The sequence below is a fragment of the Rhipicephalus microplus genome, chromosome 7 (genome assembly GCF_043290135.1).
Source record: "Rhipicephalus microplus isolate Deutch F79 chromosome 7, USDA_Rmic, whole genome shotgun sequence".
In the NCBI taxonomy this organism is placed as follows: Eukaryota; Metazoa; Arthropoda; class Arachnida; order Ixodida; family Ixodidae; genus Rhipicephalus; species Rhipicephalus microplus.
The window spans coordinates 138846522-138871840 of record NC_134706.1 but is presented as its reverse complement, the minus strand read 5'-3'; the positions used below and the strand labels follow the sequence as shown (position 1 = coordinate 138871840).

The 25319-nt window shown below is 43.3% G+C and overlaps 1 protein-coding gene across 1 annotated transcript in view; it reads left to right on the top strand.

Moving 5' to 3' along the window:
- The first annotated feature begins 659 nt into the window (after window positions 1-659).
- The window catches only part of LOC119185960 (sodium-coupled monocarboxylate transporter 1), a 48808-nt gene continuing 24148 nt past the window's right edge, over window positions 660-25319 (top strand). Inside the window, exons 1-5 of the mRNA XM_075868311.1 lie at window positions 660-802; window positions 1203-1343; window positions 7507-7636; window positions 18951-19039; window positions 20686-20795. Of these exons, the coding sequence (XP_075724426.1) occupies window positions 20699-20795 (97 nt within the window). The 5' untranslated portion in view covers window positions 660-802; window positions 1203-1343; window positions 7507-7636; window positions 18951-19039; window positions 20686-20698. The remainder of the gene's footprint in view (window positions 803-1202; window positions 1344-7506; window positions 7637-18950; window positions 19040-20685; window positions 20796-25319) is intronic.

The window sequence follows — 25319 nt, the reverse complement described above, 5'->3', positions numbered from 1 at the left end:
GGTGCCCCCTCCCTTCCCCTGCCACACCCACGCGCATTCACAAAACTGTGTTCATTGCGGTCCATAGTAGACACATTAGTGCTGTAAACAAGATTTTGTAAGAGATAGCATTAGTGAAATCATGGAAGTTATTTTGTCTTACGATAGAGACTGTTAAGTGTCATTTTGCTTAAAAATTTTTTGCATGCTGAGTCGTATTACAACAAAATTTCTGTGTTCCATACGCCTCTCCTGTGGTGCAACATAGCAATTGGATTATCAGGAACAGTCTACACAGCACTGGTAAGAATAATGTGTACTTCCTTTTGAAAAATATGTTCTAACTCTATGAAAAAGATTTGCAGAAGTATTGAAATAGGCACTTTGCTGTTGCTATCTTCATTTAATGCAAGCTCACGCTATTTTAATAGTAACTAAAACTATGACATCAGAGCACAATGAAATTGGCAATTTTGTTTCGCGATTTCACTGCACGTCAAGCCTGCATCCTTTTATACTGTAGAAAACGTATGCACGTAGCTTTGAATGGAAAACTTCTGAGGCACGACTCGTATGAGTTTCAAGGTAGAGCCACTGAGAGAGCATTGCCCACTAGGAGTAAATGGAGAATACTATTTGCTGCTACATGACAATTTTATTTCAAGGGAGGACTACGAGGTGTGGTTTGGACTGACTGTGTTCAGTTCTTTATAATACTTTGTGCCCCCGCTACCATCGTGGCTAAAGTTATGTACGAATCCATGTCACCTATCTCCGTGGTGCATCCACCAAATGACCTGGACATCTCCAATTACATTGCAAGGTAAGTGCATTGGACTGTAAAGCATTGTCTTCTATACTAGTAAACGTCAAATTTTATCTGCAGTGCACATTCCGGGCATCACGAACTGGGCTTAACTAAATTTTCTTTGTCGTGAAAGTGAGTGACCGCTTAAACACTTCAATGTGAAACACTCAATGTGAAAATTTCACCTCACCAACTAAAATCAATCGTGCGGCGAACTTCCTCAAGGGTAAACAGAGGTGTCTTGTAGGCAAAAAAGCCTGGTAACGTATGAGGTTTGAGTGAAGTCATAAAAAAAACGACTGCATTGTTTTGCGTCAATCGCAGGATTGGATGCCGTAATTTTATGGAGTTTTAAATACGGCCCCCGACAAAAATGCAGCCAGTCTCAACACCAAACATTTTTTCGTCCTAATAGATTCAACTTGGATTTTACCAGCGATGAAAACGTATGGAGTTGCCTGTTCGGTGGAGTCGCCCCAGGAATATACCGCCTGTGCTTTGACCAAGTTGTTGCGCAAAGAATGATAGCATCCAAGACACTCAAAGACGCCCAAAGGTAAGATATCCTGCTTTCTAAATGCCCCTAAGTTAGGTTAGACTGCTGGACAGACATATAGAAATGCCTTGATTTAATTATACCTTAAGGGAGTTGGGATACTTAGGTTGAAATAAACGGCACGTGGAGAGGAAGAACGAGAAGGTGTGAACGTGGTGAGTGAGACAACGAATGAGTGAAATGAAACAAACAGGAAACAAAGGGATGAAGCCTCACTGATATTTTATGCAGTGAGATCCTGGAGAACCACATATATACATAGGAAGACACTGCGTACGCCGGAAACCAAGTCACTGGGACATGCGCTAGAGACATGAATTCCAGAGTTATATGAAATCTGAGGTATGCGCGTAGAGAGGACACTTAATTCCCTATCAGCGACGCTTGCTTTCACGAATAAGCAGACGTACGCTCGCGTTCCAAAATTTCAGTCTGCTTGGCGTCCACGGCGGGAAAATAAACGTTTGCTTTCTGCCACAGTGGCAGCTTCTACAATTTTGAATTGTCTCTTCCTCACCTTCACATCTCTCCATCTCACTTCAAGTTTCCTTTTTAATTCTCTTGCCATGCTACACTATTAAACACCATAATACTATGCTATTTATCAGCTCCACGTTTCCATCTTTCCTAACTGCCCTTTGCTTTCCAACGCTGCGCTATGCGGTTATGACATGCGGTTTTGCACTGACGCCTTTCTCAGCATCACATCTCGGATCCTCACTCTGACACTTTTTCCCCCATCATTCTTCTGTATCACACAAGGCTATGCCACGCTGTACAATGCCCTCCTGTTTTTATTTCTTTCCACCTCATATTCCTCATCAAGCTCAATATTCCTTTTCTTTTTCTGCCAATGGCGCTGCCAATAATGGCTGGCATACTGGCGCTGCCAATGGATAGCTTCCTGCTTAGCTCAATTAGAAGAACCACCACTCTGGAAAGGCGTTGGTCGTGGCTTCGAATCCTGGAGTGGGACAAATGTTTTTGCAGAAGAAGCTTTTCTTTCTGAGCAATAGATATAGACTTTTTTCTAGCTCCATGCTACATGCGGGTAGTTGTATTCTTTCCATGTCTCATTGCTGTACAATAGTTTTGCCCACGTCACGCCAAGCGACATGAGGTGACGAAGGCAGTGTATGATAGCTGGCTGCGGCAGCGTATGGCAGCCCAGGCTTATAAAGTGCACCGCACTTAGAAAGATGGATCTTTAAGTAGCGTTGGTTGCGCAAATACTCGGACTGTGACGCGTTCACGAACAAGCATGGACAAGGTGTTCTAAAGACCTCTTAGCAAAGGACGCCTTGCCTTCTCACTTCCCGTATCACTGCGTGAAATGCATATGTGGACCATTGCTGGGCAGCGAATATATTTTGCTAAAGAGTAAATATAGAGTGCTTCGGGAGATCGCTGAGAACCATGGTTACAGAACTAAGGTTTTTGTTGGGTCACCGTTCTCTCCATGATCATTGGTCCTAATGATTACTATCATGTGGTTGATAAGGTTTGATAAGGTGGTGGTGCTAGAGAGCGTGATATATTGCTGTGCTTGGTCTTTCGCGCGTGATTTAAGTTTGTGAAGCAGAGCTGTTGAAAGAATGAGAGTTACTTGCAAGTGTGCCGTTGTCCGTATTTCCATTTCTGCGTCAGAGACTTCAGTATTTGCGCCATGATTTTCACTTAAGCACATACCAACTAGCCCGACTACAAGCACTACAACAGTAAAGTAGACAAGCTTTCACGGGCTTATTTCCTTTCTTGTGGTCTAATTGTACTCATCATGGACAAATAATAGCGCGACACGAACGAGGACAAGAAAGGGAAGACATACTATAGTCTGTCGATACTATACTAGAGTCTGTCTAGCCTTTCGTCAAACATCCTACCATTCCATGCTAATTTTGGCTTACCCCAAGTTAAGGGGGTGGTTTTGAGAGCACTCTGACGTTAGCAGCTAGATAAAAAAATAGATAGATAGATAGACAGATAGATGGATAGACAGATAGACGGACGGAAGGGTGGACAGACGGACAGACAGACAGACAGACAGACGGACAGACAGGCAGACGGACAGACGGACGGACGGACGGACAGACAGACAGACAGACAGACAGACAGACAGACAGACAAAGTACCTACAGTACGCCAAAGAGGCCTCGCATCTAGTAATGGCGTGGTGCGGTAGCGTTTATGGCTCGCCAGTGTCGCTTCATAGAGACAGTTGCTATCAAAAGAAAGAAGAAAGTGTTGGTGTTCTCGCCATAAATATCTTTTTGTCATACAAAAAGCGACAAATATGTGAGGCAACAGAGGGTTCAACAGAACCCTTCTGATGAACCGAATGGCTTGTTCAATGTAACAATGTGAAAACAATCAGTAGTGAAGCTCAGGCAAGTAAAGGGGACTTCACAGGAAGTTTTACAAGCAAGCTGCTTTTGACGCGGATTTGATAGCTCTGATAGTGCTGATATACTGATATGTTCTGAAAGTCATGTAGCTGGTAGTGCTACGGCAGACTGTGGTAGCTTGATAATACCTATTGTGATGCCTCCGCTGGTGTTATGTAAGACGTGTCTGAGATTTCAGGTGGACAAGTTGGATTCACGTTTGCGTGGGCCCCTTCGTGTGATACTGCAATGTACTCAAAATTATCTTGTCTCCAAACAAAAACAATGCAGGTGCAGAGTAGAGTAGATAGCGTTTTAATAAATTTAGCACTGGTGTAAATAGAAAACACAAGAGACGCAGATATTAGGCATATACTTCCATGAATATTCATGTATATTTTCATATGAGGCAGCCCTCGAATGAAAAATCTACTGCACAAAAATACCTGAAAAAATTTCCGCTAATAGAAAGACATCTTTAGGCATACGCCTCGTTATCTGCAAATAAAACGCTCATTGATCTTTTATATATTTGTAATATTGTTGCGGGTTATGAAATACAGAGGATTTTTTTAAGAACACGCACAGTGGAACTCGTAGAGACGCTCTCAAAAAAAGGCCGCTAACATTGTCGTCTTCTTCACTGACCTGCGCTGTGCCTCTCGAGCAAATGCGCGATCTTTGTTGTCGTCCCTATCTCGCAGCTAGACACAGCTATGCACGCGGCATTACCCTCCCACCAGAGTGAGCGTCGTACCGATGCTTACCAGATAGAGATGCGGTCAGCAGGTGCTTACATCACTCAGAGTGGTAAAGTTTCATGCGGACCACGTGCACTGTCTCAGGTAGATTCTGGCGACGTTTCGAACAGAAGGCGGCTTCGGGCACGACTTCGTACGTCACGTCGCTAAAACGGGGTAATAACTTGTAGGGTTTAAAGTATCGGCGTAGGAGTTTCTCCGAGAGGTCTCGCCGTCGTACAGGAAACCAAACCCAGACTCTATTTCCTGGTTAGTAAGAGAGGAATTGATGGCGAAGGTTGTACCGTTGGGCGTCAAGTTGCTGCTGGTTTGTTATTTTGACGTGGGCAAGGTGCCTTGCTTCCTGGGTGCGCTCAGTGAAGTCTGCGGAATATGTCTCTGAATCATTACAATCATAAGGTAGCATGACGTCAAGCATTGTAGTAACTTATCTGCTGTGAGTTTGTGCGAACGGCGTCATTTTCGTTGTTTCTTGGCGCGCCGTATTATACGCGAATGCCATATACGGCAATATTTGGTCCCTAATCTTGTGTTCCACGTCGATGTATCTGCAACGTATGTCAGCGATTGTCTTGTTAAGTCGTTTTGTAAGCCCATTCGTTTGTGGGTGGTAAGCTGTCGTCTTCCTATGCGCTGTGTCAGTGAGCGTAAGCACAGTGCGCAAAAGCTCAGCTGTAAACCCGGCACCTTCGTCTGTTATGACGACAGCTGGAGCACCATGTCTCAGGACAATGTTCTTGATGAAGAACTGTGCCGCTTCAGCTGCAGTGCCACCCGCAATCGCCTTGGTCTCTGCCTATCGGGCGAGGTAGTCCATCTGCACTATAACCCAATTGCTGCCGCTGTCCGATGTTAGGAATAGGCCCAGCAGATCCATTCCAATTCGAGAAAACGGAGTTTCTGGCACGTACACAGGATGCGAAAGCCCAGCGGGTTTGACAGGGGGTACCTTTCGCCGCTGGATGTCAATGCATGTTCGGACATAAAGTTTCACCTCTGCTGCAATTCTTGGCCAGTAATATTTTTCTTTGACGTGCGTCAGTGCTCTTGTGAATTCGAGGTGGCCCGCAGGGGCTTTTTCATGGCAAGCTTGTAAAATTTCGCTGCGGAGAGCTTCAGGAACTACCAGCAGATAGCTTCCACCTGTTGATGAGCAATTCCTTTGTACATAATTCCGTTCGTAAAAAGAATGACGATAAGTTCTTCGAAAACACTCTTGGTGTATTGACGGCTTGTCCATTTAAGAAATATATGAGCAAGTTAGCTCCCGATGATCTTGTAGTTGCCGAGAAATGATAGCCGCATCAACAACTCCTAAAAAACCTTTGAATTAATCATCCTCTGTAGCCCGTGATTCAATCGGTGACTTTCATAAACATCGGCGTCTAAGTGTTGCTTTCCCGACTTGTAAACTAGGGCCATGTCGTACTCTTGGAGCCATAAGCTCCATCGTGCGAAACGTCCAGATGGGCCTTTCAAGTTGGTCAACCAACAAAGAGGGTGATCGTCGCTTACGACTTGGAAAGTGCGGCCTTATAAGTACGGGCAGAACTTCGCAACTGCTCAAACGACAGCCAGACACTCCTTTTTTGTTGTTGAGTAGTTGGACTCAGCGCGTGCCAACATTCTGCTAGCATAGGCAATTACTCTCTCCACACCATCTAGGCATGGAACAACAACAGCACATAGACCCACATTGCTGGCGTCTGTATGGATGGCTGTTGGTGCATCCTCGTCGAAGAGAGCGAAGACGGGTGGAGTTTGTAGAAGCTGTGGCAGCTCGTTGAACGAAGCTTCTTGCTCTTCACCCAATACAAACGCAACGTCTTCCCTTGTAAGGCGGGTGAGTGTAGAGGCGATGTGAGCAAAGCCTGCTATAAATCGTGGGTAGTAGGCTCAGAGCCCCAGAAAACACCTGACCGCTTTCCTATCAGTAGGCCTTGCGATCTTAGCGGCGGCTGCAGTTTTATCTGGGTCAGGCCTCACACCTTCACGACTGACCACGTGTCGCTGGAACTGGAGTTTTTCGAAGCCGAAGTGGCATTTTTCCGGTTTTAGTGTGAGTCCAGCAGACCGTATGACTCGAAGGACTTACAGTAGCCGCTTAGGTGTTCTTCGAACGTGACCGAAAATACAATGAAGTCGTCGAGGTACACAAGGCATGTTTCACATTTCATGCCAAAAAGAATGGTATCTTTTAGTCTGTCAAAGGTGGCTGTGGCTGAGCATAGACCGAAAGGGAGGACTTTGAATTAATAAAGCCCGTCTGGCGTCACGAAGGCGGTCTTTTCTCGGTCACGCTCGTCTACTTCTATTTGCCAGTATCCGCTTTTAAGGTACATTGACGAGAAGTAGCGCGCATGCCATTGCCTGTCCAAAGAGTCATCGATTCATGGTAACGGATAAACGTGTTTTTTTGTAACGTAGTTCAGCTTAGGATAATCGATGCAGAAACGCAGGCTGCCATCTTTCTTTTTCACGAGTACCACAGGCGATGCCCAAGGACTCTTTGATGGTTAGATTACATCATCCTCTAGCATCTTTTTGACTTGCTGCTGTATTACCTTCCGTTATTTCTGAGCAACGCCATATTGGTTTTGTCAGATTGGTGTTGCTGTGTCTTCCGTAATGATGCGAAGCTTAGAGGTGTTTGACCCACTCGTGATGTCGATGAGAAGCAGTCCTTGAACTCGTTGAGTGGCTCCGTAAGACGGCATCTTTCAGTCGGTGTTAGACTTGGACGAATATCGACTGGTGGTGTATGCGGAGTTGATTGGGCTGTGTCTTCTCTTGCACAAGGAGACAGCCGTGAGAGTAGTCGAGCTCCCCGAGGTACGCCACAGCCATGACTTTAGCAATGTGCCGGCGTATAGCTGCGAGACAGCGACAATATATAGAAAGGAAGCGCAACGCCATTCAGCTCATTAAATGTATCTACGGGTGGCAATATCTATATCTTTTTCAATGTTCGCCTTCCAAATTTTGGAAACATTCAGCCTATACTATGTATTTTTTCAGGACTGCAATTAGGAGTTCTATCCTTTTTATTTTCGCCTATGGATCATTGCTTTCAATGGGCGTGGCACTGACCATATGGTTTTGAGGCTGCGATCCTTTATTATCTGGTGCGATTAATCGTGTTGACCAGGTGAGTGTTCTCGACATTTCGGTTCAGAATATTATATATTTAAAAAACTGACAATGAGCTAGTTAAGTAAGCATATTCAGCGTTCTATGCTCAAAACCACACAATATCATCATGTAATAAAAACAAACATGCAGACAAAAGCTACGTTGACGCCATCAGAATGTTCCGCCTAAACCATGTACGAATGTGCATAACCATTCGCACCTGTCATAACTCATTTGTTTCTTTATTTACTACGCGCGACATTGATATTTTTCTTAGACAAAACAATATTATATAAAGATAACTTACAATCTGTTTGAGTCCATTGCCTTCGTAGCCCCCATACGGGAACAGCTGCGGAACTAGTTCATTTGGTCAGTCGTGTACAACCGCAACAATGGCTGCTACTCAGTGATTTCGCAGCCGTCCCACAATCTGTACTATCATCACTGCGTAGTGGGCCACATAAACAGCTTATACTTGGAAATCGGTGCCATCATACATCATATCAGAAATGTCATTGCGTGAAGTTTAAATGGCTTCGAAGTCAGTGTGGCGTCATAGGAAACTCACAAACCGCTAAAGCTGCTCAGGAAGCTTTTTAAGGATCACAGAAAGATACCACACCACTTTTAAGGTCTGACGCTGCCATAAATCATCTAGGGCTTGCACAGGAGATCAGACTCTCTCCATGGGCACAAAGAACCAGACCAATCTGACCAATCGTTGACATCACCTGTGCATTTTTGTGCATTTTTATATGCCAACCTAATTTTACCCAAGAGCGGCGACACTGCTCCTGGTTTTCGGTCAGATGTGGCATTAACGAAATCTTATTACTTTTACATTGGAATGGCCCACAATGCAACAGTGCAATCTGCAGTGCTTGTCGTTAGAAGGAGATGCTACTCCTCACCCTGTCTGGCTCTCCAGTCTAAAATGTTCAGAGACAGTTTCTGGAGTCTGTTCTAGCACATCTTGACAATAGTAAAATGTCTGTTTAATATATTCTTGCCTCCCGTCGACAGAGAACATTGCAGCTGAAAGCAACTAAAGAAATCCTGAGGTTTTCGAGAAAAAAGCCCCCCGCATCTTCCCACTGGGGGAACTCGAGTGATGGTGGTATCGCGTGAATGTTGCGTAGCTGGGTATGGTTTGGGACTGCTTATTTTTTAATTCGTCTTTACCATTGCTATTTATTGAATGAAAGGGAAGTGCTCCTTTAAACGAGTTGTGGGATGCTGATGATGGGCAAGGTCGCACTACTAGTTGAAGGCACTGCTGCTTTCATCGCATCTACTCGAGACAAGCAAAGCGTTAAGTCAAGTGAAAGCCAAGCGAAGAAATTCTTGACTGAATTACCAACACGCGATCTTGTGCCTATTTATGTGCCACAAACGACCGCTCATAAATGAGCGCGCCGCCGAATTCTTGCGAAAGTGACGACACCAAGCGCCAGAGAGACGCCTCAACGTCAGCGCTAAAGAAGAAAGACAAGCACCCAAAGACTTTCCGGGTGCACCGTCTCTTCTCCTTGAAAGCGTAGTTTCGCCGACCAACCTCCTCACATCGGCTGCTTAGCAAGCCCTGGAAAGCTCTAGAAGGAAGGGTGCGTGGTGATGCAGAGTTGTGTCACATGTCGCGGACGTCCCTCGAAATGTCTTGTCCTTTCCCCAGCCTTGGCTGTGCATCGCGCCGACGAAACAATAAGAATTTTCTAGAATCTAGTGCGAAAGGTGTTTAAGAGAGCAGCGGAGAAGAGAGATCAGGAGGTGAAGCCAGTTTACGCCAGTGTGCGTAGGTATAAGATGAAGGAAGTTTTGCGCAAGTGGACGTAGGGTCATTCCGCCGTGTCGGTGAAGGCTTTTGTCCTCAGTGACAAAGCAGGTGATGAAGAGAGTTTCCACCTGAGGGGTGAAGGCTTGTGTTACAAGCAGAAGAGTGTGTCTAACGCCAGTGAGCGAAGACGCGTTGCAGCAGCTGCGCGTGGGAAGCCGACGTGTTACCGGCGAAAACGTTTGGTGCTTGGAGAGCGGCCAAATGAAGACACGAGGTTTCTTGGAAGAGAAACTTCGGGGGCCGCGGATCGACAACGGCACTAGTCTTTGTGTGAGTTACTCTTGGAAAAGCAACATTAAGACTTTGTTCCGAGGACTTTGGATTGAATAAGTTTTCAAACTCTTTAGACTTTAAGTGTCTTTGTCATTTGATGCATGTGTATGCTTTGTAGCCCGTATTGTTGTTTATGTCCATTGTTTCGAGTGTAGCTGATTGTATTGGTTAGTTCAATGTTTGATTGGTGAAATATTGTACTAAACTATTGCCGAGTGTGCATGTTGTGTACCGTTTGATCGGTCATGCTTGAGAGTATAATTTTGTTTTGTTCATCAACTTTCGGCTCTGACTTGTTCTTTGGACCACAGCCAGCGTCCGCTGGCGCGCCGAATAGGACCACGTCTAAATTGTCCAAGCTTTCGTAGTGCAGTTCGGGGTCAGATACTTCGGCCCTGCGAATTAGCCCTGAAGATCGTCTACCTAATCAACGGGACATGTGACACCATGTACGTGGTAGCCAGTGAACAATCGTGCAGCGTGAGCAGTCGGATATTTACTGAAGCAAGGTTTTTACTGAAATCGGTATTTTACTGGCAGACGCTGCTTGCGTCGGTTTTTGCGAGGTTAGCGGGGGGGGGGGAGAGGGCACCAGTTGGCACGAGGCGCGAGAAGTGACCATGCACAGTGGGCATGAACGGTGCTGCCGAAGCCGGATTCATGACTTTGTTCGACTAAGAAATGCTCCGCATTTAAGACAGACGTGGACAAGCGACTGAGACTGATATCAAGTATCACGCCGGAGTGATCGACTGTGACTGACTTACTGACTGACCACGTGATTGTGTGTGTAGTGCATTATGCACCATCTTCCCTCTCTATCTCTCTTTTCCAACTTTTTACTCTCCCTTTTTAATCTCCCTGATTTTGCTCCTGCGTGTAGGGTCTCGAACAACTGTCTATACTGGACGGGTTAACCTCCCTGTCTTTTCTTCTCTCCCATTTTATCTCTCTCGTCAACACAAAGAGTTTTAAATACGCCGTATCCACGATCACATCAAGGGAACAAAAAGTGCAGTAAATACAGAACGACATATTTCAGCCCTCAAAACACCCTCGTTGTCAATGGTCTAACTGAGAAGGATACCTCTAAAGGGAGTGTTGATAATTCGCAGTTTCTTCAAATGTGGGATGAACTCTTCAATTTCGATTGAGTACAGCAGTAAATTGTGAAAGCAGTAAAATACATGTGCAATTTTAAAACCTGTTACATTGAGAATTTTGTTAGTCACGTTCTGTGTCCGCGTGAAAGAGCTCGATAGGGCATTTGATTCGTGATAATCGTGGGAGCCATCTCTGTAATTTTGACAATGTGCATGAAAGTTGACAGAAACATGTCGATTGATTCATGGATGCTCTGGTTTTATTCGATCATTTCCTGCAAAAGTAATGTGTTCTATTACGGGATCTTTAAATTTCCTATTGCTTCTATATAAACCCACTTATTTCAATGAAATGTTTGCATTTTTGAACGCGCTTTCGGAAGCGACCGCTTCTTTTGCACATAATTTCTTCATGAACTACCCCATTGCTTTGTGTCAAGAGCTCGTTACAAGGGTGTTGCGAGCATGCTCAAAGAATTCCTAAGCCTCAAACTCTCCATGCATATTTCAGCTGACCAATACATGTCGCATTCCATGGCTACTCCTAATTAGTTCATTTTAGTGCGCTTAGGAAGTGAACTCTCTTACTACCACTAGTGTGGGTAATTTCAATGATTACATTTTTTCGTGAGTTTAAAGTTACCATTGTGTTCATGAATGTCGAAGGTTAGGTAAGTGCTGTGAAATCGTAGCTGTATGTTAGACAGCTTCTCATTCACTTCTGCCTGAAAAATGGGAACGTACTTGGCAGCTAATCATTACGTAGTATGATGTGCATACAACTACATTTCTGTATCAAATAGACATTGTGAAGTATCATTCGCATGTAGAGTAAACATTACGGGCCCTTGTTGTCGTGCAGTAACGATTAGAGCACTACAAGACTCCTATAAGCATCGGCAATGCATCAGCAGGTGCGGCGATGGCGTAGTGGTTAGAGCATCCGCCTCGCATGCAAGTGGTCCGTGGTTCAAATCCCGGCGCCGCGCAGTTCCCAACCGGATTTTAAAAAAAAATCCGCGTGTTGATGGAACTGCATTAAAAGGCCTGGGGTGCGGCCTCACCGGTAACCACCGCCGGAAACGCACTCCCTCACCAGAGAAGGATTGGCCACCCTGGTGCAGTATCTGGCCACTACCTCCCACATGCATACGTCAAATGACTCACGGCCCTCAGTCCCCAGCAGCTGCGAAGCAACTGACCACGGCGGCGGTCAGATCTGCAACGCAGCAGAGGGTGCTAAGAATCTCTGGATCCGGACAGGCCGCCATTAGAACCTGAACTTGGCAACGTTTAACGCTAGAACCTTATCTAGTGAGGGAAGTCTAGCTGTACTATTCGAGGAACTAGAGGGTGTTAAATGGGATATAATAGGGCTCAGTGAGGTCAGGAGGACACATTAGGCCTATACTGTGCTACAGAATGGGCACGTCCTTTGCTATCGCGGCTTGGCAGACAGAAGAGGACTGGGAGTGGGGTTCCTAATTCACAGAAACATAGCTGGCAACATAGAGGAATATTGTAGCATTAATAAAAGGGTGGTAGGTATTGTAATTAAACTGAATAAAAGGTACAAGATGAAGGTAGTACAGGCTTACGCACCTACATCCAGCCATGAGGACGCTTCAGTTGAAAGCTTCTATGAAGACGTGGAATCGGCAATGAGTAAGGTAGAAACACAGTATACTATAGTGATGGGCGACTTCAGTGCAAAGATAGGGAAGAAGCAGGCTGGAGACCAGGCAGTAGGAGATTATGGCATCGGCACTAGAAACGCCAGAGGAGAGCTACTAGTAGAATTCGCAGAGCGCAATTAATTGCGGATTTTGAATACCTTCTACCGAAAACGAGAAAACCGCAAGTGGACATGGAGGAGCCCTAATGAAGAAAATTAGAACGAAATAGACTTTATAATGACTGCACACCCAGGAATCGTGCAGGATGTGGAAGTGGTTGGCAAGGTACGATGCAGTGACCATAGAATGGTGCGGTCTCGAATTCGCCTAGACTTGAAGAAGGAACGACAGTAACTGATACGCAAGAAGCCAATCAATGAGCTAGCACTAAGAGGGAAAGCACAGGAATTCAGAGTGTCGCTGCAGAACAGGTACTCGGCTCTTAGTGAGGAAACCAACCTTCGCGTAGATACAATGAATGATAATCTGACGAATATCATTACGGAGTGTGCAGTGGAAGTTGGAGGCAGGGTAGTTAGACAGGACATTGGCAAGCTTTCCCAGGAAACAAAGAACCTAATTAAGAAGCGTCAAATCATGAAAGTGTCAAGTACAACAGACAAAATAGAACTGGCAGAGCCTTCGAAGTTGATTATTAGACGTAAAGTATGCGACGTAAGAAGGTATAACATGGAGAGAATTGAACACGCTCTGAAAAACGGAAGAAGCGTCAAAGCAGTGAAGAGGAAACTTGGGATAGGCAAAAGTCGGATGTATGCACTAAGGGACAAAAAAGGCAAAATAACTACCAATATGGATAGGATAGTTAAAATAGCGGAGGAAATTTACAGAGATCTGTACAGTAGCCGAGACAACCACGACCTTAATACTATAAGAACTAGCAGTAACCCAGATGACACCCCACCAGTAATGGTAGAAGAAGTCAGAAAAGCTTTGGAGAGCATGCAAAGAGGCAAAGCTGCTGGTGACGATCAGGTAACATCAGATCTGCTGAAAGATGGAGGACAGATTGTGTTAGAAAAACTAGCCACCCTGTTTACGAGGTGTCTCCTGACGGGAAGAGTACCAGAGTCTTGGAAGAACGCTAACATCATCTTAATACATAAGAAAGCAGATGACAAGGACTTGAAGAATTACAGGCCGATCAGCTTGCTCTCTGTAGTATACAAGCTATTTACAAAGGTAATTGCTAACAGAGTAAAGAAAACATTAGAATTCAATCAATCAAAGAAACAAGCAGGATTTCGAACAGGCAACTCAACAATTGACCACATTCATACTATCAATCAGGTAATAGAGAAATGCTCAGAGTATAAACAACCACTATACATAGCCTTCATAGATTACGAGAAGGCATTTGATTCAGTAGAAATATCAGCCGTCATGCAGACACTGCGGAATCAGAGCGTAGATGAAGTATATATAAACATTCTGGAAGAAATCTACAGGGGATCAACTGCTACCGTAGTGCTTCATAAAGAAAGCAACAGAATACCAATCAAGAAGGGTGTAAGGCAGGGGGACACAATCTACCCAATGGTATTTACCGCATGCTTACAGGAGGTTTTCAGAAGCCTAGAATGGGAACAGTTAGGGATAAGAGTTAATGGAGAATACCTTAGTAACCTGCGCTTTGCCGATGACATTGCATTGCTGAGTAACTCAGGGGACGAATTGCAACTCATGTTTACGGAGTTAGACGAGGAGAGCAGAAAGGTGGGTCTTAAAATTAATCTGCAGAAAATGAAAGTAATGTACAACAACCTCGGAAAGGAGCAGCGCTTCGAGATAGGTAATAGTTCACTTGAAGTTGTAAAAGACTATGTCTACTTAGGGCAGGTAATAACCGCTGAGCCTAACCACGAGATTGAAGTAACTAGAAGAATAAGAATGGGGTGGAGCACATTCGGCAACCACTCTCAAATTATGACAGGTAGATTGCCACTATTCCTCAAGAGGAAGGTATATAACAGCTGTATCTTGCCGGTACTTAGCTACGGAGCAGAAACCTGGAGACTTACAAAGAGGGTTCAGCTTAAATTGAGGACGACGCAGCGAGCAATGGAAAGAAAAATGGTAGGTGTAACCTTAAGAGACAAGAAGAGAGCAGAGTGGATTAGGGGACAAACGGGGGTTAAGGATATCATAGTTGAAATAAAGAAGAGGAAATGGACATAGGCTGGGCATGTCGCGCGTAGACAGGATAACCGCTGGTCATTAAGGGTAACTAACTGGATTCCCAGAGAAGGGAAGCGGGTTAGGGGGAGACAGAAGGTTAGGTGGGCAGATGAGATTAAGAAGTTTGCGGGTATAAATTGGCAGCAGCAAGCACAGGACCGGGTTAACTGGCGGAACATGGGAGAGGCCTTTGACCTGCAGTGGACGTAGCCAGGCTGATGATGATGATGATGATGATGATGCATCAGCCGTTTGCTGCGATGATACAACGATGTTGCGAACACACACTGTATCATTGGAGAGCACTGCTGTATATCAGCCTAGTTTACACCAATGGTAATTGATGCAACATGTGATCGAGAGCAGGTAAAATCATACTGGCAACAGCGCTTGAAATTGATACAAATTATTCGGCTTAAGAGCAGCGCTGTTGATCGACGAAATTTAGTGGCGTGAGCACCCTGAGTACGCAAGATGATGCTTGGCTCATATCATTATCCGTTCTATTTTAATATAGGTGTTAATATCTCCTAGAGTAATGTGGTAGTTGAAGGAAGCGTGAACGGTGCAAAATGTCTCACATGTCTCACTTTTTTACTTTTAGAGCACATTCCGTGCGTCTGTATGTTATTTTTTCTTTTATTTATTTAATACTGTCAACCCCGTGCTTAGGGTCATTAAAGAGAGGGTGTCTCGAAATACATAACGTTCGCACAAAAAAGAAAAATTCAAAACACATATAAATACGAGACGAATAACCAACAATTTAAAAAATAAGAAACAAACAACAGTGACTACACAAATAAAAATCAACAAATAAATGCTGACAACAGAATTTAGCACGCATCGCTACAAAGAAAACCGTCCTATGCATTTTCAAAATGCACTGATGTTGTTGGTTGCACAACCGCATTGGGTAAACTATTTCACATATCTATTGTGTCTGGGAAAAAGGAGTGGCGGAAAGCATTCGTGCGTGTGAAATAACGTTGAATTGCTCTACTATTATCAAGACAATCACATCGCCTTCCAAGGGGCTGATTATATAAATCCTTATTTATCTTTGTTTGCCCGCTTATAATCTTGAAAAGAAATTTGAGGGGATGTTTTTGCCTGTGATATTCTAAAGACTCAAGCTCACAGGACTTTAACAAAGCTGTGATTGAGTGTGTGCGTCGGTATCTACCGCATATGAAACCGACTGCTAATTTTTGTATTCTTTCAATTTTTGTCCACAACACCTTCTGGTGAGACGACCATACAATACTAGTGTACTCTAAGACAGGACGTATGAATGTTTTGTCAGCAGTTAGTTTTACGTCTTGTGTGGCATGTTCCCGTTTTTTAAGGAAATGCAGTTTATTGTTTGCCTTAGAACAGACGTTATCGATATGCGAGATACGCGAGTGCCATTTCAATGTGTGCATAATACTAACTCATAGCTATTTGAAACAATCTGCATTATTTAAAGGGTGAATTTCGATGTGGTACATGAATGACAATTCCCGCCCACTAGAGTGAATATGCGTAAATGTCGTCTTGCTATAGTTTATTTCCATGTCCCAAATTATACACCACTGATCTAATGCCTGTAAGCACCTGTTCAGATTAATTTGGTTACCTTCGCAAGTAACTGGGGAAAAAATAAAGCAGTCACCTGCAAAAAGTTTCATTTTAATGGGAGCCTCAACTATTGAACATAGATCATTAACAAATATCAGAAAAAGAATAGGTCCTAAAACAGATCCTTGGGGAACGCCCGAGTGCATGGCAAGTGGTCTTGAAGTGTAATTTTCAATTTTTACAACCTGTTGACGTGCGGATAAGTAGGCCTCTATCCATTTTAATACTTCTTCGCTTTTTCCTGATCTTTCAAGCTTGAAAAGTAATTTACGATGAGAGACCTTATAAAAGGCTTTCCTAAAATCAACAGAAATTACATCAGTCTTCAGAAGGGCATCGCTGTTGTTATGGAAATCATGGAACGCTTCAGCTAATTGTGTCACATTAGAAAGACCATGCCGAAACCCACGTTGGTTTGAGCAAAGTGACTGACTGGTTAGAATCAAGAAAACTAAGAATATGTTTGGCTAATACATGTTCCAGAACTTTGCAGCAAACCGACGTCAAGGATACGGGCCGGTAATTGTTTACTAACGAGAGGTTACCATTTTTAAAAATCAAAATTACAACTGTATTGCGCCATTCTTGTGGAAGTGATCGCGTCTCAACCGATTTCACAAATGTTATTTATAAATAAAACGAGACCCATTCTGCGTATCTCTTGAGAAACTTTGTTGGTAGGTGTTACAAGCTGCCACTCTAGCGTCGCCAGCGGAAAGTCGGCGACGGGAATGATAGCAGGTTAGTTCGTTCCATACGCAAGCCGAGACAGTGAAGAGATCAGAGACGTGAGAAAACAAAACAAACTTTACTCTATTGATTTTGCAGCACACGGGATCTCGTACAACACTTCAATACAACTAACAAAATACATCAACACTTGATGCAACTAAAAAATACATATAAAAACAATAAATCAGCTTACGAGAGAGAACTATTACAAACTACACAAGCTAGCAACAATAAAACTATGGAGGAGAAAGTTCGAAGATAAAAACAGGTGAAGGCATACGTGTGATGACCAGCAGCGCTGCGTCCCCGACGATCGGATGCGAGATGTCGAAGCGAGTTCGGACACGACTGCGATTTCGGCGGTGTTGCAACGCTGGTGACTCCTGGTGGCTAGTGCTTGCAGGTGAACTTGGGCAGGTTGAGCTAACTTGAGGCGAAGTCCCGAAGCCTACGTTGCAGACGTTAATATCGCGTCACAACTAGACGAACGGCTAAGTTTAGGTGACCAGACGATACAGAGCCACGCTATAAACTTCTAGAAGAGATACTTGTTGATCTGTTTCTAAACCATGTTGGTCAGCGACTAGCCTGCCTAGCAGGGCAAGATCCTGCGCTTTAATCCCCCTCGTGTCCCCTCGCTCTCTTCCTTGGGGACAAGAGACCTCTACATGGGTCCAATCATCCGCGTTTCATTGTTGGAAACTCCGCCCCAAAAATATATTGATCCCACCTTTTTTTTAATTAGGAGAGGGCCCTCAACTAGCGAGAGTGACAACCTGTTAGGGTGCTGTCATACGGCTTCGCCACCAGAAGTTTTCTCGTGAGAACGGTCAGACTGTTTGGCTCTCAGCCGGTGCGTCCCGTAGTCTAAACCTTGTTTGGGGTACATCGCGGCCTTCCACGACCCTGCAGACGCCGCTTTATGTACAAAGGATGAAACGTCGGTGGTGACGTTCGAAGAAGAACACCCCATTCTGCACTTCCCGGCTCTCTTTCATGCGCGGGCCGTTCCCGCTGGTCAGCGGGGTGTTACGGCGCCCGTTGATTGCCGTGACGCCGGGTCGCAAAAATTGCAGTCCGTGACAGTAGGTTATATGGACCACTTCCTTTCTTGGCATCTAGCTCAAGCAGTAACTGAAGAACACCTTCCCCGTTGATAACAAGTTTCATTGCGGTTGTTGCACTGTTGCTGATGGATGCCCCTATCTTATCGCCCTGGTCTATTGTGAAAACGAACTTAAAGAAGCAATTAGAAGTATCTGCTAAGTCTTTAATTTTTGCCAGGATACAACCCTCATGTTCGATCTGCTCAATTGTTTCGTGTCTGTCATTGATGTAACGCCATGGTATCATGTACAACAACGACGATAAAGTGATCAACGTCAATGTGTTCTTTTATATAGTCATCACGTTAACTACTCTAATAAGAATGACAGTCAGGAAGCACTAAGCTTCGAAGAAAGCGCAGCAATTGTGTGTTGATAATCCGAACTAAAACTTTAACGAATTCAAGCAGATTTCAGGCTTAGTACTTGTTGTTAGATATTTTCTCAAGCATAAGTAATCTAAGTTATGTTCACATAATTACCCCCCTCTACTCCCGCAGTACAGGGTGGCCTACAAGGCTGAGCTTAGTTAATTTTCGAGTCTTAGGTTTGTTCTCTATTCTCACCATGGCAATTTATATTAAACAAAACGTAATAGCCAAATTTAAAACACTCGCAGTGGATCTGCCGTTCTTATAATTTGTAATCTCTCTACAGTAAAAAGGGCTACTGAAAACAAGTTTCAGTTCTTGGGAACACAGCTGCTCTCTGTTTATGGCAGAAAAAGTATAATAGACAATAGAAACTTCTTTATTGCTTCTCTTTTTGAGTATGCTTCCAGGTCTTGCCGTACTACATCAACACCCGTTTAGTGCAAGTTCCTGGATTCGTTGGACTGTTTCTTGCGGGTGTCGTCTGTGCTGCAACAAGGCAAGGACCAGAACAATTTCTAGTATCTTAGGTAGTTCTTATGGCTTGCGGAGGAAAAAATTGTTTATGCCCAATTCAATGCCCGAGTCGGCGGCGGCGGCGGCGGCAGCAGAAGCAGCAGCAGCAGCAGCCGCAGCAAGCAGCAAGCTCCGCCGCCTTCTATGGCTTAAATCCAACTAGTAAAAAACTCGCCTTATGAACGCGAGTCGTCTCTTCGAAAGTCTCTTCCGTCTTCATCGAAGAACGTGACTTTTAACAGCCTGTTCTGGTGTTGAGAATCAGCGTGCCTCGTCTGCCGTAACTAAGGAAATGAACACCGAAAAATGAAAGCGAACACAGAGTGTGGAGAGGGCGAAAGAGTGAGAAAGAAAGCAGAGCGTGGAGAGGGCGAAAGAGTAAGAAAGAAAGCAGAGCGTGGAGAGGGCCAAAGAGTGAGCAAGAAAGAAGAGTGTCACACGAGACTAGAGTGATAGTAGCGAACGCGTCATCGGCTTCACGAGTAAAGTTCAACGTTTTCACGTACACGCGTAATACTTAAGAGGAAATTGTCATCTTTAACGTAATTTGTGCGATTTAAGCTCTGTAATTAGGGGTATCACACACGTTATAAGAGCATGTAGTTTACCAATATTCAAATCCACATATTATCATTATTGTACATAAGTTTGGCTAAAACTTAGGGAGGTTTTATATTTTGGAGTTTGTTTTCATGTCAGATATCAGGTGCAGCCTTTACTCTAGAATCTTGATATTGAATATATCGCCTGAATGTCTGTACCGTTCAGTTCGGTTGGGGGGGTAGCAGGGCACCATAGATTACCAGACATTAGTGTATATATTTTAATATTCACCTGTACTACGAGCAGTGCAAGGTTGAATGCGATGCTCACAGGTTTCGGAAATTGTGTGAAGACACACGATGTTATTTGGCGCCTATTGCGCAATAATTCGTCGCACCAGAATATCAACTCGGTTGGACGCTCTCGAGAAAGTGCTTTTGAATTTCACATTTCGGAAGGCGTTTAGCCTGCAATATGGGTGATGCCAGCGTGCGTGCTAAAAACCGAAGGCCGATCACATTATGCCACTTCCCTTATCAGAATCTAAACTCTTTATTTCTTTATTTATTGTGGTCGACAGCGTGAATTTGCAGTGAGCGCCTGCCTGCCTTGGCAATACCTGAAAATTAGTAGAGACGAAATTGAACGTTGACAAACGTTCCGGGTATTGACTAATGAGTCCACAGCAGTCGAAGTGAAGCGTGCAAACATTTATGACAACAGACTTATGCTTCCATTTGTCACAAAATTAGCACAACTGCTTGGCGTTGGTTTCTCCGTACAACAAGCAGACATTGACGCCTAAATTATTTTCACGTGCTTGTTTTTAACTACCTTAAAAACAGAATAAAGGGTTTTGCTATACCACGTTGTGCCTCGAAAAATAGGCGATCAGGAATAGGACGACGAACATGCAATGAACAGAATATTTTTTCTTTTGTTTCGCCAAATGAAAGTGTGCCTTACGGCTACCGAGGACTCTTTAGCGCTCCGTGGTGAATAAAGAATTAGCCGAATTTTTATTCCGTCATGTAAGAGCCGCCTAAACTACTCGTGAAATATGACTCTTTCTTTTTTACTTTTCAGTACGACGTCGTCTATGATTAATTTGCAAGCAGCTATTCTGTACGTGGACGTCATCTCTCCTCGATGGAAGAATGCTAACCAGCTCGTTTTGTGCATCACAAGTTGCACAGGTAAGGCACTTTTTCACGTGCATCTACGGAAAACATTCTTTCAGGCAAAGCATCCAAACATGAAGGAGCTTTTTTTCCTGCACTCAGTAAAGCAGCTGTGTGAAAGTTTTTGATATGAATGTCACATTGCAAAATTGAAATTGAAAGCTAAGGAAAGGCTCTTTTCAGAAAGGTCTTCAATTCTCCCCTTTGAAATCATCACCAGTTTCCCCAAAGTAAAAGCGAAGTTTTTAACTTATTTATTTATTTATTTATTTATTTATTTATTTATTTATGAATACTGCAACCCTAACTTAGGGTTTTGGCAGGGTGGATATACATTTGATAAGTTTACAAATTGGCAAAAAATATATATAAAACAGGTAAGGCATTCACACACTTTCAGAACGAACAGTGGTTTCAGAACAGTGGTTTGTAATAAACTGGCATAAGAACATATAGAGAAATGAGCGCTGCATTCAAGAGGATCACAAGTGGAGAATGGTTACTGTGATTGAAATAAACAACAGGAGCACATGTCATAGAAATTAGACACTCGCTGCTAGAGCTGCGCAGCAAAAAAGTTCAAGGATGACTGGGAAACAACTTCGTTACTAAGGTTATTCCATTCGGTAATTGTCCTAGGGAAGAACGAATACTTGAATGTGTTATTACGGGTGGAAAATGGGGTTATTGTAAAGGCATGCCTCTGCCTTGTGGTATATCCTGTGGACAAATGAAGTATATGTGATAGTCTAACTTAAAATAACCTTTAACTAATTGAAAGAAAAATTTCAATCTCAATACTTTATTTCTTTGTGTAGGTGTTGGGAGGTTAGCTTTTGGTAATAAACATGTTATTGAAGTACGACCAAAACTGTTATAAATAAACCTAGCAGCTCTCATTTCAATTTTTTCTATTTCGCTGATATTTTTTCTGGTGTAAGGGTACCAAATTATGGATGCATAATCTAAAGTAGGTTGAACAATTGCATTAAATGCAACAAGGCGAACGGCAGGAGTGGAGTGCTTAAGAGCTCGTCTAGGATAAAATAATTTGTAATTGCACGACCTTATTACTGTGTTAATATGTCTCATCCAGTTAAGGTCATTCGAAATCCAAAGACCAAGGTACTTGTAGTGTTGTACCTCCTGCAAAAAAAAAACATTATTGGCTGAATATGCAAATTGATGAGTGTTACGTTTGTGAAAAATTTTCATGAAAACGGTCTTTTTAAAAATAACTGACATCTGCCATTTATCGCACCAACGAATGACCTTTTGAAATGCATCGTTCAAATGAATTTGATCAACATGGTTTTGTATTTCAGAGTACAGGATGCAATCATTCACATATAACTTCACTTTTACAGGTATATCATAAGATATATCAATTATAAACAATCAAAAGAGGAAGGGTCCGAGCACAGAGCCTTGGGGATCACCCGAGTCAACCGCTACTGTACGAGAACAATGGTCATTGAAAAAGACGTAGTGTTTTCGATTCGAAAGATAACTGGAAATCCAATTTAGAAGCTGAGTACTCTTATGAATTCAATCCAATTGGAAGAGTAATTTATTGTGAGAGACCGTATCGAAAGCTTTAGCAAAATCCATAAAAATTGCATCTATCTGTTTTCCGGAATTCATAGATAGTGCGAAATTATGAACTGTACTTACCAGCTGAGTACAAGAAGAAAATTCTTTCCTGAATCCGTGTTGTGAACCTGACAAAATATTGTGCTTATCTAGGAATTCTGAAATATGCTTATGTATCATATGCTCAAGTAGTTTACAGGAAGTTGAAATTAATGAGATCGGCCGATAGTTAATAACAGAATGAAGATTTCCACTCTTATGTTGGGGCTTGACTTTAGCAGTTACCCAGTCATCCGGAACTTGACCATCTTTCAGAGATTTAGAAAAAAGAATTGTTAGGTACTTTGAAACCCATTGTGCATAGCGTTTTAAGAACTCATTCGGTACTCTATCAGGACCTGAAGATTTTTTAACATCAAGCTTTAAAAGTAAATTAAAAATTCCCTCTTCCCTTATGACAATATCCGATAGGGGTGGGCCTGCTATATCAAATGTTTCCAGGACTCCATTATCCTTCGTAAAAACAGACTTAAAATGATCATTGAAAGCATTAGAAATAACAGAGGAATCACTAGTTTCCACACCGTCAATTTCAAAAACATCAGTAGTCACAGGACTGGGCGAAATTAATCTCCAGAACCTCTCGGGAGACGAAGACATGAGACTCGGGAGTTGTTGGCCATAATGGCGTTCCCTGTCGGACAATAAATTTGCTTTTAGTTGAGAAGCCAGTTAAGAAATTCTTTGCTGGACGGTACCTACATCTTTGGAGTACCGTCTCTGAGTTTTTATACGTTTGAGCCGTCTTCGCAACTGCAACGTTTCCTGAGAAATCCAGGGGTTCTTTCCTTTCGATTTTTTTACAATGCGTGAACAAATCTTTCAATACACACATTTATAAGGTGCTTGAAACGCTTCCACAAATAATGATTATCAGCAGTGCAACTCGAAAAAGAATCAAATTCAAATGATAGTAAGTCCAATATTGAAGTATTATCTGCACGTGAAAAGTTTGGGAACGAGACCCTCTTGCAATTTTTCTTTAAAACAACATCAGAAAGCGTAAGTATCACAGCCTCATGATCAGATATTCCAGGGAGAACAAAGCAGCTAGCTTGAGCAGAGATTGAGCCACTAATGAAAAAGAGATCTAGAATTGAACAAGAGTTTGCCTGTATTTGAGTGAATTCATCAACGACTTGCATCAAGTCAAAAGAAAACGCTATATCGATTATTCTTTCACCACTTTTATAGTTAGGTTGTTGCAAAGAGAAAAATGGCCAGTTAACATGCGGCAAATTAAGATCTCCAGCTAGAATTATCCGATCCTCAAGCTTCACATGCGCGAGAAGGTAATTGTGTAATTCATCCAGAACATCCATGGAGGAATTGGGTGGACGATAAATAGCCCCAATAACATACCTAGTCTTTCCGTAATACGCTTTGCAAAATATGCCCTCGACATTATGTATGTCACGCATTTTTGGAATTTGCAATGACTGTCTAAACAGGATCGCCACCCCACCGCCTCTACTCCCACGGTCATTCCGGTACACACGGTAGCCTCGAGGAACAAATTCACTATCAAGTATGTTATCGTGCAACCATGTTTCGGTTAGGATAGCAATATGGGGACTATAGGCCAGGAGGGTTCCTTCTAATTCTGTGGTTTTGCTAATAACACTTCTACAGTTTAAATTTAGTATTTTCAGCGACTGAAGACTGCACATGCTCCGTCATTTTCCATTCTTCCTTAGCTTAACACGTGGATTTTTCGCTTCATCCCAACTAAACAAGTTCCCATCCACACTCAGTCGATAGTAGAGAAGCTTTACTTTAGCACTGTTCTCTCTCTCTTTTTTTCCGAACCTTTCCTCAGATTTCTGCGTGCCTCAGGAACCCTGTATAAAAAATCCTTAGAAAAAAACAATACCGAGCCCTTTAACTTGTGCGTAACTTTCAAAACAGACATCTTCTCACGATAATCAATAAACTTTAAAATAACTGGTCTGTCTTTGTTTCCATTATACGGCCAAGCCTGTGACATCCTTTAACAGTAATTGCCCTTATACCTAGTTTATTATCGAGGATTTCATTGACGCTATCCTGGAGTGTCTGAGGTGTTTTCCTAGGGGGTTCTTTTAGGTTATAAATTATTAAGTTATTTCTACGGCTTCGATTTTCAAAATCACCAACTTTGTCTTTAAGGGATGTTAGGTTTTGTTGCGTTTGAGTCATAGAATCTTCAATTTCTTTCACTTGTTTAGGCAATGAAGAAAATCTATTCCTGTGATGCTCAATGGCATCAACTCGTTCTGCTAGCGTGCCAAAGTTTTCTGCTAAATCTTTCTGATTGGCCTGTACTTAGTAAATAGCTGCTTTCATTGTTTTTAGACTAGCGAGTAGCTCAGATAGCATTTCCTTTTCTATTAGCCTCAACGTCACCGCAAATCAACAGATGAAGAGGTATAGGTGCAACACAAGCAAAAAGAAGCTTTAGATACAGTGGGCAAGGCCGCAGCAGCAGCAGGAAACGGTTATCATTACGATAACATGGAGCAGGAAAGTACCTACTAACCTGTATCGCAAGGCAAAGCGGATTACTGAGCATGCTGCTTTCTCTGCTGCTGACAAGCCCACTGCCGTGGAATGAGCCTGCCCGTAGATATAAAGGCTCCGAAGTGATCACGGGAACCGACGTCACTCGGCGATGATTCCACGTGGACGCTATGATGAAAGGGGGCGTTGTTTCCTCGATCCAGCAGCGGTCGTCCACGGGTGATGAAAACCAGCCCTCGTTAGGCCAGCCAGACCCGGGAAGACGGTGCACACCGTAGGATATTCACCAAGAAGAAGCGCCAAGACCTGCAATACCAACATAGGCATTAACTGCATGTCGGCCAGCGTGCCGGCTTTAAATCCCACGAAGGCATATAGTCACAGAAC